Genomic DNA, 18,877 nt, shown 5'->3' on the forward strand with positions numbered 1-18,877 from the left:
GACAGGATATAAACAGTCACCAGCATTCGTTGCTGATTTGGGTAGGTACATGGGTGTGCTTGGCAAGTAGGTAAAGAAGGAATGTTCCTGTGATCTAGAATAGATCTGGAACATTAAAAAAAAAAAAAAAAAAAAGGAACAATAGGCCATAACAGATAGTGGAGGGAGAGAAACCATAGGGCTTGTCTACATGAATGACTAGTTTGTGGCAAACTGGGGTTTGAATCTACCCTGCACTAGCCTGCCATGGTCTAACCCTCCGTGTGTATCCTGCTGACATGTGTTTACAGGTTGTTAGAGCACTTTGAGCTAGTCCTGTTTTCAGAGGACTATATCAGAGCGCTTTAACAAACTGTTAGCACACATCAGCAAGGTGCCCATGGACAGTTAGTCCGCGACAGTGGGATAGATTGGGATAGGCTAGTATGGGATAGATTCACACCCCAGCTTGCTAACGGGTTATCAGCCCTCCAAGGGTTATCCTGGAATCTCCAGGAATTAAAGATTAATTTTCTTTAATTAAAGATTGTCATGTGATGAAACCTCCAGAAATATGTCCAACCAAAATTGGCAACCCTAGCTTGTTCGTGTAGACAAGTTGCTAGTGTATGCAAGGAGGGGAGAACTGCCCTGGAGGGGTCAGGAGGAAGGAGACCAGATTTTTTTTTTCCAGTTGATTATTTATTTTTGCATGTTTTTGTTGGCAATTAAAATGAGTAATTTTTAAAACTATTTTATTTCTTTAATAGCTTTAGTTATTCCAGATTCTCTGAACTTCTTCTAGCCAAGCAATTCTGAGCAGTAGCTGGGGCTTCCCAAACTCCCTACCTAAGGTGGGAGGTGCCAGGGGTGTGCTGGTGTACGCTCTTCCACTGCAGTATGTGCATCCCTACGCACCAAGCTGGTGGGGACTGAAGTGTAGGAGGCATAGCTTTTGGTGGGAATTTCCTTGCCATGCCAGTATCTGCCAGAGCCTTGGGGCCCTAGGGATAGACATTCATTTTTTCTGCAGTTAGTATAAATTCTGAACCCATTAGATCAGGTTGAAGTTCTGCGTTCCCACTGGTTACTATACCCAGTCATTAACTACTAGGACTGTACAGACTACAATACAAGCAGAGCAGCAGCATGGAACTCAGGACTCAGCAGAGATGGGAAATAAACATTTAGATAATGTATGTTTGTAACATGGGTCGGCAACGTTCGGCACGCGGCTCGCCAGGGTAAGCACCCTAGCGGGCCGGGCCAGTTTATTTACCTGCTGACGCAGCAGGTTCGGCCAGTTGCGGCCCCCACTGGCCGCGGTTCGCCGTCCCGGGCTAATGGGGGCGGCGGGAAGCCGCGGCCAACACATCCCTCAGCCCACGCCGCTTCCCGCCGCCCCCATTGGACCGGGACGGCGAACCGCAGCGAGTGGGGTCCGCGATCGGCCGAACCTGCCGCGTCAGCAGGTAAATAAACTGGCCCGGCCTGCTAGGGTGCTTACCCTGGCGAGCTGCGTGCCAAACGTTGCCGACCCCTGGTTTATAACAACAGTAGTAATCTCCATGTTGGGCTTTCCTGATGCTATTCACCAAACCAGTGTCGGTTACTAAATATTTAGTTGGTGTATCCACAGATTTCTAAGTGTTTACAGAGGTGAGGGAAGCCTTAATATCCTCACTATACAGATGAGGATACTGACACACCAAGTCAGGTTGTGACTTTCTCAAGGTTGCAGAGAGAGTCAGTAACAGCCGGTCTCCTGACTCCAGCCCAGTGCTGTAACCACCTCCTCTGCTGTTGAAGAGAGGTCACATAGTCAATCGCTTGCCCTTTCAGTGCGGCTGCATTTCCATCTTTTGTTTAGACCGTTTAGACACTCCCATTGGGCTAGCCTGTACAGCTATTTATATAACCTGCGGCCACACCCCAGCCCCCAAAATTCTTCCTCTAGCCGGTGAACCTTTTAAAATGCCTAGTTCTGCTGTCTGAACTTTAAGTCAACCGTGAAAAGGAGCAGGGGAAGCTGTAGTTCTCTCTGCCAGGCCACTTTGGTGGGGGGCGGGGCGGTACACTTTCAGTCTGTGTCTGTTTGACTTTGCATGTGGGATGTGAGTTCATGGCCTATTTTAATGCTGCATATTTGGGGTGCAGAGAGGGGTGAGGCTATTTCAGCTGCTGGTAATTAAGGATTTAGGCAATACAATAATGGAGAGCCTTTGCATGGTAAAACCTTGGCTAATTTACAAGCCTTTTCTCTCCGGGTCCCAGAGCCAAGGTGCAGTCAGTGTTCAGAGCGTTGTTCATTAAAACCCCTTCCCCACCCTGATTCTTTGTCTTGTTTGCACATGATTGAGAATGTACAAACAAACAGCTCTCAGGTGCATTGGCTGTTGCATGCAGAAGAGACCCCCAGGAGGATATTTCTCTCATTTTATGCTAGGTTGCCAATTGCAATCACTATGGTGATCTTTCCAGAGTTCATTAATTGAAGAAGAGTTTGGGGGTGGGGAGATATAGGGGGGACAATCTGAACTTGCTGTAGGAGGAAGGGCTGTGAGTGAGAGTTCAGAATGACCGTGGCTGCTGGGAGCAGATGGAACCTTCAGTCAGTATTGGTTGGGGGGCTCTGATACTAAAACGCTACTTCCCTACCAATGGAAATAGAGGAAGATGCTGCTGTTGGTACTGGGTGGAGTTGAGAGTACAGTAAGGGAGGGATGGGTTTTGAAAAGTGATGGGGCAGATCAGAACATTGCCAGGGTCGGAGATTAGTTTAAAAAAAAAATCTGATGATTGAAGGGGACTGTTTAGATCCCATGTATCTTCTTTTGAGAAGACTAAATCCTGTATGGCATCCCTAGAAAAGACTTTTAGAAGTTGTCCACGTTGCTTGTCCCTGGAGCTGGGCTGGTTAGACTCAACTGTAAGTAGTTAAGGTTGGTGGTTGATCCTTATCTCAAATGTCAGAGGTCGGCCAGAGTATTAGCTTTTGAGGTTTGTGGTCTTGAGAGCTACTTGCCCTTCCTGTACGACCCATTAATATTTTGTTTTTTCGAAGGTCTTTCCTTACTACTGTTGCGGACGTACTTCCCCAGAAGAAAAAACTAATGCCACCAAGCCAAAAGGGACCCTTGTATAATGTCAGGTCACATGAGCTTGGGTTGCCAACATGGAGAGTATCCTTTCAGGTGCAGATGGAAGTGGAAATGTAGGCCACTGGCTATACAAGCCGGTGTCCATGGGCAAAGACTCTTCCATTTGAGCTAAAACAACTGCCAAGTTAGCCCACGCCAAAGGCTCTTTTCTCATATATCTACCATCTAGATATATTACTAGCCAGACCAGTCTTGTGTCAATAATCCACAAACAGTAGGACGATCTTGTGTGCTTTCCATTGACTTGGCTAACTCTCCAGGGAGAATCCCAACTGTTCCAGCAAACACAATAGTTTCAGTCCAACTCTCTCGTGTGCTGCCATTGGACTTGTTACCACCTTGATTGAACAACCACCACCGTCCCATGTAAAATTCTGGTGGTTTCATACATTTGTCTTTTTTCCCCTTTCTCGAGTAGCATTTAAAATAACGCAAAGTGAATTCAGTGTTTATGTATATGGAAATAACATGTAGCCATGTTGTAAAAGAGCCTCAAATGTGTTTCCAAAATTTGTGCACACAATCATTTTTGTGCGTAAAAGCCAAAGGGGTATATGTGTAAATGCGCTTGGGGAAGCCATTTTGGAGGCCTTGGGGAAATTTGCTGTAAAAGGCCTAATTCAGATCCCTGAAATGACAAGGATTTCCAACTTAAGTCTTGACTCACACTGTTATTTACCTGGATTTTGCTGCTTAAAATGATAGCCACAGTTCTTCCATCAATATACACTGGAATACAGAGGCACAAAAGCTGTTATTTTGATGCTGTGACACGTTAGATTTTCATTACAGTTTTGGTATAGTAACAACCTCAGCTTTGCTATAGCTACAGTCTCATTATGGTATTTAAGAGCGAAAGAGCTGCCATACTGGGTCAGACCAGTGGTCCATCTGGCCCAGTATCCTATCTGTGGCAGTGGCCAGTACCAGAGCTTCAGAGGCAGTGCACAGCCCAGGGAAATTTTGGGGAGATTCTCCCCTGTCTTCCCCTCTCTGTTTCTGGCAGTCAGAGGTTTAGGATTGCCCTGACTATCTTGGCTAATAGCCATTGATGGACCTGTACCCCATGAACTTATCTAGTTCATACCTAGGCCAATTATACTTTTGGCCATCAGAACATCCCATGGCAATGAGTTCCATAGGTTAATTGTGCGTTGTGTGAAAATGTATTTCCTCTTGTTTATATTAAACCTGCTGCCTATTCATTTTATTGGGTGACCCCTGGTTTCTGTATTGTGGGAAAGGGAAAATAACACTTCCATCCCATGGAGAGATGAGGCTCAGGGCAGGTCTACACTACAGCCCAGATTGACGCTCTGAGATCGATCCACCAACGGTCGATTTAGCGGGTCTAGTGAAGACCCGCCAGATCGACAGCAGATCACTCTTCAGTCGATCCCTGTACTCTACCCCCAACGAGAAGAGTAAGGTAAGTCGACGGGAGAGTTTCTCCCATCGACCCCCCGCGGTGTAGACCCAGCGGTAACTCAACCTAAGGTACGTTGACTCCAGCTGTAGCTGGAGTTGCATAGCATAGGTTGACTTACCGCGGTAGTGTAGACATAGCCTCAGTTGTGAGTGAATTAATCAAGGTAAATGTCCTGGATGACTTAAGGTCTCCATTGTTTGCACAGCTATGTGTTCACATAATCAGACTTTGTGTGTGTGAATCTACTTTTTTATTTTCTGACTTCTAAAATAAATTCATTCCCAGAACACATCTGTTCAACTGTGCAGTGGTTCACGATGACCTCAGAATTAATACCCTGATGGGTCTTTAGTGATTATAACATGGATGCTCCTCGACTATTCTGTAGATACACATGCGATATAGCTTCAGAGAAGTCTTATGCCACTTGTAACAGGAAACAGTAGTGTTGATGAATCAGTGGATGGGGAATGGAACACATAGCCTTGCCCCTCCAAGTTCACTTTTTAAAATTCAGTTTAAGTCAATATAGTGACCAAACATCATTGCCACAGAAGGGCTGCTTGGAGGTTTATATGTAGGGTGACCATATTTCCTATGCTGAATACGGGACACCTGGTAAAATTACACTTATTCAAGCAAGTTCAACAGCAATCAATCAAAACTATGCAGTACAAACATTCAAATTAACATCAAGTGTATTGAGCCCCATTAAAAAGAAATACTGCATAGTTAGATTCTTTTTATTTACCTTCTTATCTTTAAGGCTTTAGGGTTCACATTGGGAGGGGTGACACCCCCATTCCACCCACACTCCCGTACACCTCTCTCACACGGGGGATGACTGACCTACCCGACCCTCCCTGCCTGGTGCTCTCTGCCCTCCATATCTAGCTGGGCCCCCGGGACGGACCTGCCTCTTCTGGTACCTGGTGCCGCGTCTTCCTGAGGCAACACATGCCGGGGGGACAGGGACGGATGCAGGGTCACATGCCGTCCTCCCCAGATTTCTGCCAGGGTTCACACCAGAATGTGGCCAGCAGCAGCCTTTCGGCACTGTGTGGGAGGGAAGGGACGGGAGCTGCTTCCAGCTGGAAGGGGGGGGGGAAAGGAAGGTGGGGTTAGCTGCTGCATAATGTCAAAAGGCAGCAAACACCTCCAGGTTGCTACTGGCCATAACCCAGCCGCCTCCGGCTACAGCACAGGCAGGAAGGGGTTAAGCCCTAAGGATGATTGTGCACCCGGGCCCAAGGAACCTGACTACAGGGCTTCAGCGAACCAGGCCAGAGAGGTGGCTCAGCAGGGGAGGGTGCCTAGGGGACGGAGCAGCCCCACGTTCTGGGGGAGGGGTGGGGAGGTGAAGCTCTGACCAGGGGCTGGTTGTCCACATAGCGCTGGGAGTGGGATGCGCCCCGCTGGGGGGGGGGGGGGGAGGGGAAAAGCAGGGAGAGGACATAAAGGGCCAAAGGATGGGCAGCAGAGGCAACACATAACTGGCCGCTGCCTGGAGCCTGCTTGCACCCACGAGCCACCACAGCGCACAGCCAGCACCGGCCAGAAATGGGATGGGGGTGAAGCCCTGCTGGCCAAGAGCTGGTGCATCTTTGCCCCGCCACCAGCCTTGCACACCCACACCCATTTTCGGCCACTGGACCCTCCCACCCCCATTCACCGCTGGTGGGCGGGCGGCTGGCGAGCAGGGATCTGGCCAGCAGCAGGACTCACCAGTACTGATTCGGGAGAGGGCGGGAGAGACAGAAAATACGGGACAATTTGCCCATTTTAAAGAAAAAGCAGGATGGCTTAAATATGGGACTGTCCCTTTAAAAACAGGACATCTGGTCACCCTACTTATGTGGAATGTGAAATGGGTGTGGTGGACTCCATTCCCATTTCCACTGGACACACATACCCACATCACAAAAACCACCAGCACAGCTGGCGCTTCTCGGCAGTCTTGAAGTGTTAACAGAAACCCAGGATTGAATGGGTTACGGAAACTGAACTACCCCTCTGTCCTCTGCAGAGGCACTGTGGGGAGGAGAAGACAGTGCTGTTGCCCATGCTGTTATATAGGTACTGTAAATAGTGCAGAACTTCCACATCCAGGGCTTGTACCTTGTACCTTATCTTGTACCTTTCATTAGTACTGAATTTTAGTTGTATATTAGAAGGAAAAACTAGAGATAAGTATAACTTTTTGAAAGGGTGTTTTTTTTCCCTTGTCAATAGCTATACCAGATATCACTCTAAGGACAAAAAAGTGAGCTTGATTATGCTAGAGGGAGAAACCTTTCATCCTTGAGCTTTGGGGTTTATTTCACAATCTTGGTAACTTTCTAATCTTTGTCTAATAATATACAAATATCCAAAGAAATGGTAATCTGTTTCTTATTACTTTATGCCAATTATTGACACAGAGCCTGATCTAAAGCCCAGTGAATTCAGTGGAAAGATTTCCATTGATTTTGTTGGGCATTAGATCAGTCCAATACTTCAGCACTGCTGCTGAATTCACATTAGATATTGGTATGTGGTATGGAAAGTATATGCATATTTATCATTTGCATGCTATGTTTAGGAAGCATTGAGTTCTTTCTCAACAATTGAAAAAACACCTGTGCTTTGTGTAACTCATCTGTTACGTCCTATATGTTAAGGTGAAGTAATGCCAAAGACTCGAAAATTCAGGTTGTATTAAGCTATTTGCCACTCCTCTATTTCTGCAAACCTGTTTTATACAGAAATAGCTTAATACAACCGCAGCACATCACTAAACAGTCAGAATTTATAACCTAAACTAATTCACACTGCACATGTTGTATAGAAGATAATGTATTTGCTAAGCACAGCTGTTTTGCAGTAAGAAGGTTCCTTGCAGTAACAAGTATATATTTTCTAACACTCATGACTGCTTTATTTCTCCATCCACAGAGTGATCGTCTTCTTATTAAAGGAGGCAGAATAGTCAATGATGACCAGTCGTTCCATGCTGACATTTACATGGAGGATGGTCTCATAAAGTATGTACAGGATTCCCATATTCTCTTATCTACTCTTTTTACCTCTTGACTGCAGGAATTGTAGGTCTGTGGGCTATTGTATGCCAGTCCAGGTTGGGTGGAGTCTGTAGTTTGCTTGCCCACCTGGTGAGACACTGAATTCCTTCTCCTTTCTCGGTGAATAAAATTCAGTTAAACTGATAAGTTATGACACAGTATCCATTGTATGCTGAGATAATATCTAACTGCAGTGGGAACAGGGATGATCTTTTAGTTTCTGTTTTGTCCAGTATCCAGCAGGATTATGTCACAAGAACGACACTTTCCCTAATTATACAAGATCCCATTTGTTAGAGCTAAAGAGGATGGATCTGTGCTTTTGAGAAGCTACGTCTTTAAAATTCTCAGAGATTTCAGGCAAAACTGTGAATCTCATCTTTTTATCTGGCTTCTGGGTGTGTTCTGGAGTACAATAATGACTCCACTGTTTAAAGGCTGAAATTGTTCTAATGTGTAAAGTATATGAAATGGGACTAAATCCCAGTTTGGTGGATTGCAAGCCCTAGGATAGTTCATAGCAAGGGAACTTAAACACTTCCAAAAAAACATGCCTTGCCCTGTGGTACAAAGAAAATATTCACCCTTCCCTTGATGGCAATGTATTTTTAAAACCTGCAGTAGGAAAATAATTTTTAAGAGGCATGTCTGTTTTAAGCCTGAAGACAAAGGCAGCCTATTAACCACTGGTTTGGTGCCATGAAGGAGTCATGGAAAGAAGTAGTGTTTACCGAATATTCAGTACTGGTCTGCGAGAGGTGTTCTAGGCTGGCTGACACTGAAATGCAGGGACCAGGGATATAGTCCTATTTTACGTCCCTTCCAGATACACCAAAGAGATTGAAAGTTCTCTGATGAGGCCAGACAGTCTTTTATCCTAAGTTTATAGGGGCAGAGTGAGAAGAGGATTGGTGAATATAGGACTTATAGGGGCAGGGGCTATGGGTTTGGGTGCAGGAATCGATGTGCAAAGGGCATTGAGATGCATATGTGGGGCTTATAGAGAAGGGAGTACTAAGGTGTAGGTGCACTAGTTTATAGGAGAAAAGAGAGGTAAGTGCCTATGGGGAGGAGGATTTTATACTTTGGGTGCATCTAGGGAGGGGAATGTTATGTGGATATAGGATACGGAATTCCAGGATTGTAGGGATTAGAAGTGAAGGAGCATTTTAGGTTTTAGGTACGTATATAGTTGAGGGTTTTTAGATACATAGGGTCCTAGAGGAGACTTTTAGTGAACTGGGATTTTAGCTGCCTTGCCCACAATGCAGTACTGCAGTTAGCAAAGGTGTCCTTCCTCTCCAAGAAGGACAGGGTCTAATGGGAATCTCCCTGAGTGGGAAGGCATCTTCCCTAATTTCATAGAAGCACGGTGAACACACTGGGCTTGAAAACCACACTTGAGTTCACAAAAGCTGCAGCCAGCGATGTCTGTGAGAGAGGCCTTTGTTTACTTTAGGGACCTTGTGATGTGAGTGGAATGGCAAAACCCTGCAAACCCAGGGCTGGCCCAGCAAGTGTATCATTGCTCTTAGGAGTTCTCATTCTTTGTAAGAAGTAAGCCTCAGACTTGAGCCTTAAGGGGTGGGGTGGGGAGGTAAATATATTTACTGGGGGCAGGGCTGGCATTTAGAGATTTTGAAACCATTCACTCTTTCTAGCCCTTCCCAGTCACTCATACATTAAAGCGGTCCTGTTGAATGAACTCCTTGTGTGGTGGTTTCTGCAGAGCTTGTTCACATTGGTTTAGGTTCTTGCTGTCTTCTGTGTTTAGATTGTCTCAAGTCCACTGCTGTCTTGTACTGATAGGGGGTTTTCCCTACTTTGGTAGGTTATTGGTAGAGTACGTTCTAGTCAAGTTTCATATGTGTGTGGCTCACCATCCTGATTACTATCTCATCAGGCAAATTGGAGACAATCTAATCGTCCCTGGAGGAGTTAAAACCATAGAAGCCAATGGGAAGATGGTGATCCCTGGAGGAATCGATGTCCACACTCACTTGCAGATGCCATACAAGGGGATGACCGCTGTGGATGACTTCTTCCAGGGAACGAAAGCAGCCCTGGCTGGCGGAACCACCATGATCAGTAAGTCCATTGGGCAGTTCCTTTCATGTTGACTCCACAGAGGCTTTAAAAAGGGCCTGCTGCATTCAGCATCCTATACTTGCAAAAGACTAGCTTGTTTACTGTCTTGGCTTCTGTAGTTCCTGAGAAGGGGTGTGTGTTGTGGTTGGAGTTTGGGGGGTTTTTTGGCAGAAGAAGCTTGGGTGAGAATGACAATGGAAAGGGGCTATTGTTATGCAGAAAGAAGGGTGAGGGATGAATTAGGAGAAGGCAGCTGTTGGACTGGGATTTGGGGAGAAATGCGTGGGAGCTATGTGGGCATAGGGGAAAGGAGTTGGACAGCTGGAGGAGACCCTAGCAGGAGCTGTGGAAAAAGGACTGGTGTCAAGGAGGGGTAATGGGGAGCATCAGTAGATATGCGGGAGACCCAAGTTAAATAGGAAAGAATGGTTGAATAGAAGGAGAACCGTAGCAGGATCTAGGTCAGAGGTGGGCAAACTACGGCCCACGGGCCACATCCGGCCCACGGGACCGTTCTGCCCGGCCCCTGAGCTCCTGGCCCAGGAGGCTAGCCCCCGGCCCCTCCCCTGCTGTCCTCACTCCCCCGCAGCCTCAGCTCACTGCGCCGAGGGCGCAATGCTCTGGGCGGCGGGGCTGCGAGCTCCTGGGGTAGCGCAACTGCAGAGCCCGGCCTGACCCAGTCTCTGTGCTGCGCAGTGCATGGCCGGCTCCAGCCGGGCGGTGCGGCTGTAGCGCCGCCAGGCACCGGTGTGTCAGGCAGTGCGGTAAGGTTGGCTAGAGGGCGGGGGAGTTCAGGGGGTGGTCAGGGGCTGGGGGTGTGGATAGGGGTGGGGGCGGTCAGAGGCCGGGGAACACAGGGGTTGAATGGGGGCGGGGGTTCCAGGGGCGGTCAGGGAGAAGGGGGGTGGATGGAGCAGGGGTCCCGGGGGGGGCTGTCAGGAATGAGAGGAGCGATTGGATGGGGCAGCAGGGGGCAGTCAGGGGTTCTGGGGGCAGTCAGGGGACAGGGAGAAGGGGGGGTGGATGGGGCAGGGATCCCGGGGAGGCAGTAGGAAGGAAGAGGGGGGTTGGATGGGGTGGCGGGGGGCAGTTAGGGGCGGCGGGTCCGGGGGTGGTCAGGGGACAGAGAGCAGGAGGGGTGGATGGGGCAGGGGTCCCGGAGGGTGGGCCGTCAGCGGGCGAGAAGCAGGGGGGGTGTCAGATAGGGGGCGGGGGCCAGGCCATGCCTGGCTGTTTGGGGAGGCATAGCCTCCCCTAACCGGCCCTCCATACAATTTCTGAAACCCGATGCGGCCTTCAGGCCAAAAAGTTTGCCTGCCCCTAGGTGGAGTAGGAGATGCCAATAGAAAACTTGCCACCTGAGCAGCTAAGATAAACAAATTGTCTGCATCCATGCCCATGCAGCCGGAAGTAGTAACCTGCTATATAACAGAGGGAGAAACACATCTTTCTCTCTCTCTCTCTCTCTCTCTCTCTCTCCAAGACTAAATTGTCTCTTGCCATGCAATCCCATCTCTTGGCCTGTCTCGCTGACATCTCCAATTAAAAAGGGGTTTAGAATAGAAAGTGGAACCGAGCCTGAACGCTAGCATTTGCTACCAGCAGACATGGTCATCAGAATGTTTGCTAGATCTTAGCAGTAGTAGTATTTTTAATCTATCAGAATTGATTGGGGAGGGTTGTGAAGATAAGTTTCCTTAATCAATGGACAAAATATGCCTTTGGGTATTGAAATGTGAGGCTTATTAGTGCATCGACCCTACCTTGCTCAGAAGAGGCTCACTTGAGTGCCACAGAAGCACTTCTGCCCTAGATTACCAATAAACCACAGCACCTAACATATTGCGCCTCAAACTCTCCTAGAGGATTGATGAATGTGCAATGCTTTGAAGAATGTGGGGTTAAATTCTGCTGTGTTACAGGTATGCAGCGCCAGTGACATCAGTGAGATTGCATTTGTGTAGCTGAGAGCAGAATTTGGCCCATAATACACATTCTAAATGCTGAGTTTTATTTTTGTTGACCCTCATCCTGATTGCTCTTAAGTGTCACATATTAGCCATGTTAATATTTAGGTGCCCTACTGCAGCTGGGTAAGACATCTGCAATAAAACCCCAAACCAGGTGAAACTTCCTGCTTTGAAGTTTTGTTACCATCTTGCAACTGAGCCCAGTGTTTCTGAAAGATCACCATGGTGCATGAATCTTCTGAGTGATCCCTGGCCCAGCTTGGAGCAAACACGGGTAGGGTTATCATTTCAGTCCAACAGTAGGTGGAATGAGCACTTACTCCTGTTTTCGTGCTCTTTTGATTGAGGTTCACTTACATCAGGGAGGTAAATTCATTTGAACCCAGAACTCAAGTGAGGGTCATTTAAACCTACTGAAACTCAGGAGAGGGTCAGGGGACTGGGGTGGGTAAAAAACCTAAGGAGTTGTTCATCCAAATCCACATCATGAGGTTGCACAGCTCCAGTGCCCACAGCCAGGGCCTCTGGGCAACTTAACAAAGAACAACAACAAACACAATATTCTTCACAATAGGGCAGCATGTCCAGATGAACTCAAGCACAGGGACAGAATGATACCCCAGTATCCCATGCTGTCCAAAGAAATAAACAGCACTAATGAAAAAGGAATCAGAATTCGTGATTCTTGCCCTCAAGGATGCTATAGATGTGCTCTGGTTTATAACTTGGGCTTTACTGCAGCGGTCACAGCTGTCTGTGCTTTGGATAGCTTCTTAGGGTGTAAGAAAAATCATTGATCCAACTGCTGAAAGTTTGGGTTTTCTTTCTGCTCTCCTTCCCCTGGTGGCCACTGGAATAATGGTCTTCCTCGCAGCATCTGTTGTGTAAAATGGACTGCCGCAGCAGATTACATCAGGGGCAATAAAAGGTGCATTAGGACTGCGTCTTAGCAGGAAACTAAGTTTTAATGGGGTGGAAGTAGGGGTGGGGATGGAGGAGGGTCCTAGTGCTTCCAGCTGATTTCTCAGCAGAAGCCTGTAAAAGCTCTTGGTGCGATGCCAAAAGCTGTTAAGCCAAGGCTCAGTGCATTTCCTGTCTGATAAATGCACTTCGGATGTGTCTGAGAAAATGATGGAGGGGGAAGCTCTGAAGACCTGCTTGCTGTTTTCATTTCCCCTTGTGCTGTGGGAGCCGGGGAGAGCAGTTTGGACCCATCAGGGTATTTTGTTTTAATCTGGTTGGGATATGGGAGGGCAGTAAGGCACTAAGGTAGCAGAGACCTGAGGCAGATTAAAAGAAGCACCCAGTAAAGGATGCAGTGAGAAGCCAGCAGTCACTGGGTCGCTGAGCACATGAGGAACCAATGGGATAGTGGGCACATGGCGTGGGGAGGAAGAGCCCTTCTTTCACACCCTCAATTCTGCTTGCCTCTCTTGTCACATCCAGTTGACCATGTGATCCCTGAGCCAGAGGCCAGCCTGACAGAGGCATATGAGAAGTGGCGAGAGTGGGCCGATGGGAAGACCTGCTGTGACTACTCCCTGCATGTGGACATCACCCACTGGAACGACAGTGTCAAACAGGAAGTACAGATGCTCATTAAAGAAAAAGGTTTGTGGAGAGATGGGGGGAGGGCCTCTTTGCCTTTGCCCTTTATTCCTCAAGTCTCTTTACCCTAATCTCCTTTTTCCAGTGAATGCTCCCATCACCCTCAGCTCTGGTGACTCAGTTAGCACATAGGCCCAGATCCGCAAAGTTTAGGCGCCTAATGCTCATTGAAGTCAATGAAAATTAGATGTCTAATATTTTTGAGGATCTGGGCCATTGTGTGTGTGGCATAGGAAAGAGCATGAAGTGCGATTAAAGAACTGAGATTCAGGACTCCTGGGTTCTGTCCATGATTTGCAACCGATTCACTCTGAGTTTAGGCAAGGCTCTGTTTCTCGGTTTTTCACATCTGTAAAATAGGGAGATAATACTTCATGTGGGGAGAGAAGTTATGAGAGTTATTTCATTTATATTTATAAAGCACCATGAGATCCTCAGATCACAGTCCATGCGTCATTACAACACATCAGAGTCGTTGGGTTTTTTGAGTAGGTCTCACAAAGGGCCTGAGACACTCGCGTGCTTTTGAAAATCTCGCCCTTAAATGACTTAGGCACAGAATTTCCACTGAAAGTCCCAACATGAAGGTACAATAACAGCATCTATGCTTATGCTAGTCAGTGGGGAAGTCAGCTGTGCATGCATCCGTCAGTCTGCTGTCTCATGCACATTCTGCATATGTCCTTCCAGACCAGTGGTCCTCTCTGTGGCTTTGAGCACGCTCCCTCCACCATCTTTATTAGACCTTTTTAGACAGTGCTAAAGGGGTTAAAATGAGTGGCAGATAGAGTTTTGGAGAACTGCCTTCTGCTATCCCCTTGTTTTCTAACATCTCTTGGGATCCTGTGTAGCCGTAGATGGAGAATTAGAATGTCCTGAAAATAAACAAACAAGAAGAAAACCAGAAAACTGTCTGCTTCACCTCTAGCTACTGCCAAAGGCTCCCATTCCATTAGGTCTGTGTAATTATCACATGCCTTGTGAATGTATAAGAGGGAGAGAGCTGGAATGGAATCATTTCTCTTTCTTCTTTTTCCCTCTTCTCCACCTAGGAGTTAACTCCTTCATGGTTTACATGGCCTACAAGGATTTGTACCAGATGTCAAACACAGAGGTAAGAGCTACATTACTGCTTTGTGTGCAATCATTGTTGGGCCCCTTTTATTTCGTTAGAACAGTAGCTGGAAACAAAGCAGTGTACTGAGTGATCAGAGCAGGGCAAAGATGATCATGATTCAGGTTGCTAAATTTTACAGTGCGGCTTGCAGCCACAGTTGGTTTTAATCCAGAGGCCCTTGGAGTCTATTTCTATCAATCCCGAAATGCAGTGTTTCAGTTTGCTGTCAGCAGCTTGCTGGGGTGCATAGTCTTTGCATACTGCACCTCCATTTTAAAGATGTGATGATGTGGCTGGGAGGACCTGCAGAGGTGGTAGATACAAGTTCCAAAGGTTTGGTGAAATCTTTGAGTGCTTCAGTGAATGGCAGAGAGGCATTCTGAAAGGGGAGACATGGCATGTTCACACACCAAGCCTTGTTCTGACTGTGAATGAGGTCTGTGTTGTGCTGACACCAAATTCTTTCTCTCCAACCCTCCATTGTTCTTACCTGAAGGCCTGTCTAGATTTCGGTTGAAAGATACAGCGTGGGAACTTTTTAAAGGTCAAACAGACCAAGTGAAAATGGCTGAGTAGTAATAATGTTTCCTCTTTCACTCTGTTTCAGCTGTATGAGATATTTAGCTGCCTGGGAGATCTAGGTGCAATAGCTCAAGTTCATGCCGAAAATGGGGATATCATTGAACAGGTAAATGCTATTCTACCTACACTGCTGCTGAAAAGTGTGGTATAGACAGAAAGATTTTGATGCTGTACATTAGAGGAAAGATACTGCATGGAAGCTGTGCAGACATCTTCTGGAATATATTATTGTTATTTAATATTTTATACTGTGGGGCACCTAGGGTCAGATTTTCAGACGTATTTAAGCATCTAAAGATGCAGAGAGATGCCTAGTTGGATTTGCAAAAGTGCCTAAGCAGGTTAGGTGCCTAACTCCCATTGAAAGTCAGTCCCACTAGATACCTATCTGAGTCTTTAGGTTCCTAAATACCTTTGTAAATCTGGTTCCTAGAGACCAACCAAGTCAGGGCCCCATTGTGCTAGGGACTGTACAAATACGTACTAAATGACCCAAAAAGATTACTGTCTAGGACAGTGGCTCTCAAACTTTTTTACTGGTGACCCCTTTAACATAGCAAGTCTCTGAGTGCGACCCCCCCTTATAAATTAAAAACACTTTTTTATATATGTAACACCATTATAAATGCTGGAGGCAAAGCGGGGTTTGGGGTAGAGGCTGACAGCTCGCGACCCCCATGTAATAACCTCGCAACCCTCCTGAGGGGTCCTGACCCCCCTGTTTGAGAACCCCTGGTCTAGGATATATATATTACATAAGGGAGACTGCCATGCCAGACACAGCTGAACATTTAGGCTTTGTAAAAAAAAAAAAAAAAATCCATCCATCATTGTACTATAAAACTGAAGAACAATGAGAGTGTTTCCATGAAAATTCCCCTGGTAATAATTTTCTTAACAAATCGCCATTTCCCTGCAATGTTGGCAGTCCAGCCCTACAAACTAACTAATCAATTTTTGTTGTTCAAACTGAATGAAATTAAACCGTGAAAAGTGAGATTTTTGCATTATTCTTTCACTTAATCTGAAGCAATAACTTCTACAATAGATGAGTTTTTGTTTGTTTTTAAATGGGTTTTGTTTTGTTTTTAATTCTGGCCTGTCAGTGCCATTTTATGACAAAATTTTGCAGCATTTCATGCTCGGAATAAGAATTATTTTTTGGTTAAACTTTGGCTGGAATACTTGTTGAAATTAGTGGGCAGTATTTTTAAAACTAGCTAAAGGAATTGCTTCCTTATGCAATGTAGACTTGCAGTCAGGGGAACTTACCAAGCAAAATGAAATAGCTGGGTTTAAAAAGAGGACTGGATAATTATTTGACTGTTAAAAACTTTTGCAGCTATGTAAATTAAGGTACTGATAGAGGTGGGATAATGAAATCTTGTGCTATGGGGAAGGGGGGGTGTTCCCCTGTATAGACTTGCCCAATTGGCAGGGTGCATTATGGAGGGTTTATCCTCTCCTGAAGTGATATGTGTTGGCCTCTGTAGGAGGAATGGACTAATGGTTTGATACAGTACAGTCATTCCTATCTGATTACAGTGTGATTCCTGATAAGACACCATGGCAGCAGCCAATTTATGTGCTTGTGTGGGTTTTTTTTTTTACTTTTTATTCTCATGCACTTTGGAAACTGATGTTATTCCTCCCATGCCTCCAAACATATCTTCAGATTTAGGCCCAGGAAGCTTGGTAGTATCATAACATGAAGGTTTTCCAAATAGTGTTACCTCTGAAGCTGTGTTATCAGTGGGTACCAGCCTGTCACCCCGGTGGTGGATGATGCAAAATCACCATTCCCCAGCCTCATTTGCAGCAGCACTGGGGCTAATGCTGCAGAGAATTTATTCATTTGCTCTGTGTAATTTGATACCCTAGACTGTAGTCTGCCTCCTCCTCCCATTAAAAGAAGTGAGACAGTTTCTCAGAAATGCTTTGGTACCTTTGCTCCTGAGGAAGAAAGCCGGATGGCACTGGGAAGGGAATTTGCTGGCCATGCTTCCCAGAGTCTGCTGCTTTTAGAATATTATATGGCTTCTTCATTGGAACCAAACATGTCTGGGAAAATGGCTTCTACCTGGGCTCTTCCTATATGGAAGCTGCTTTCCTCTCTATAGACTCCTTTGAGCTAGAGAGTGTTGGGTGGAGGTTATTTGATTTTTCCAGACATGCTGTGGCCAGCAATAGAAAAGCAAACGCCTATCAGGAAAAGATTAATATTTTCCAACTGGATGAGCTTCTCGTGTTTTATATTGACTTCTCTTGGGTTGAAGTGGGCTCTGTTATTGCTTAAGAGCAGAAATAAAGGTACACAGTACCCTGTGCATGTCACTCTTATGTAGAAACAAGACTAATTTATCTTCCTTGCTAAACCCAGGAGTCAGTAGAAGACATTTCCGTTCACTGTTAGAGAAATTGATGCGCAGTGAATCAGAAATTATCCTAATGGAACAGAACAGTCCATTGAGTCCAGTATGTTCACTCTAACAGCAGCCAATGCTGAAAGCTGCAGCAGAAGGAAAAGACCCTCACAATGTGCAAGGCCAGTTATGCTATAGTATGATGTGCAGAATACCAGAGCCATAGGGGAAGGGGGAATTTCTGCCCAATACAAGGAAGCAATCAGCTTATGGGGCTGAATTCATGGGATATGTAATGGGGAAAATATTGTTTTGATCTGAAATGGATGGATTGCACTATTATAGTGCCTTGTAGTTGGAATTGTGGATACAGAGAATAGTACCTCTGTGATTTTGAAGAACCAGGGACAAATGTGCTCAGTTTTACTCTGTAGCACATCCTCAGTTTCTTCTTTCTCCTTTCTTTGGAGGGGGTGGATTAGGAGTAGAGTCTCCAAACTAAGCTCTGAAGAACCCTGCAGACGGCAAGAATCAATTTAAAGATCCCCAAAGTTAGTCAATGTCTGTTTTCATACGAAAATGGAGAGATCAAAGAATCAGTGTTGACTAGGAGTTCTTGCTACTTCAGTCCCACCCTAACCACCCAAAGCTGTGTGCAAGGTTTACTGGTGCTGTGCAGCCTTGAAAATTACTTCTGCCTTCCAAGCTAATGGATACAAAATGTCACAAACTGGTGACTGATCCAGAATGGGATTAGGTTAGGCTGTAAAAGTGAGGATGCTGGTCAGTGATCCTGCTTCTGTTCCCTAGGAGGAAGGTTAGGGGACTTTCCCCAACCCCAGCCCCTCTATTCTGGGTCATGAGCTATTTTCTCTCTACTGTCCTAAGGTCACCCGTGTTTCGTATGAGTTTGATCCACATAAGAGAGAGGAGAGGGGATAAATAGAGCAGAGTAAGGGGGATGCACCAAGCAGTGGAAACTGAAACAGGGGGATGTGGAATATGGTCCTTGTTGTTGGTGAAGATTGAGAAATGAAAAAAACATTGTTGAGTCATTATTTTGTCAGGTCTTTGTGTTGTGGCTGAGAAGGTAGGTGTAGGAGGCAAAAATGCGTGGCAATTATATATATGGCAATTTACCTCTTCAAATGTTGTATAGATATTAACTGTCACTACTGGAATCCCACCTTCACTATTCATCTAGATGTGATTTTTTTATTTTTTAGTGCCAACAGCATGCTCAGTGCTCTGTTAGACACAAAAATTAGGACAATCAGTGCCCCAAAGAGCTTAAAAGCTGAAAGACACTTACAGGATAATATTTCAAAATGCAACAGATCTGCACATTGCAGTAACATTTGCATTCAGAATGCCTGACCCATTCATGACTGACAGATTGGAAGCCAGGTAAAGGGTATGGGGAAGCCTCTCCCAAGCTCTGTTTTCCCCATGTAACAGATTGCAAGCCCCCTGTGGGCTGATGATAACACACTGATAAGGATGTCAGTTAGGATCGATCTT

The 18,877-nt window shown here is 46.0% G+C and overlaps 1 protein-coding gene across 1 annotated transcript in view; it reads left to right on the forward strand.

Moving 5' to 3' along the window:
* The window catches only part of DPYSL3 (dihydropyrimidinase like 3), a 75,254-nt gene that overhangs the window by 42,699 nt on the left and 13,678 nt on the right, over positions 1–18,877 (forward strand). The window contains exons 2-6 of the mRNA XM_065408799.1: positions 7,504–7,592; positions 9,532–9,716; positions 13,133–13,297; positions 14,347–14,408; positions 15,019–15,099. Of these exons, the coding sequence (XP_065264871.1) occupies positions 7,504–7,592; positions 9,532–9,716; positions 13,133–13,297; positions 14,347–14,408; positions 15,019–15,099 (582 nt within the window). The remainder of the gene's footprint in view (positions 1–7,503; positions 7,593–9,531; positions 9,717–13,132; positions 13,298–14,346; positions 14,409–15,018; positions 15,100–18,877) is intronic.

The sequence above is a fragment of the Emys orbicularis genome, chromosome 8 (genome assembly GCF_028017835.1).
Source record: "Emys orbicularis isolate rEmyOrb1 chromosome 8, rEmyOrb1.hap1, whole genome shotgun sequence".
Taxonomy (NCBI): domain Eukaryota; kingdom Metazoa; phylum Chordata; order Testudines; family Emydidae; genus Emys; species Emys orbicularis.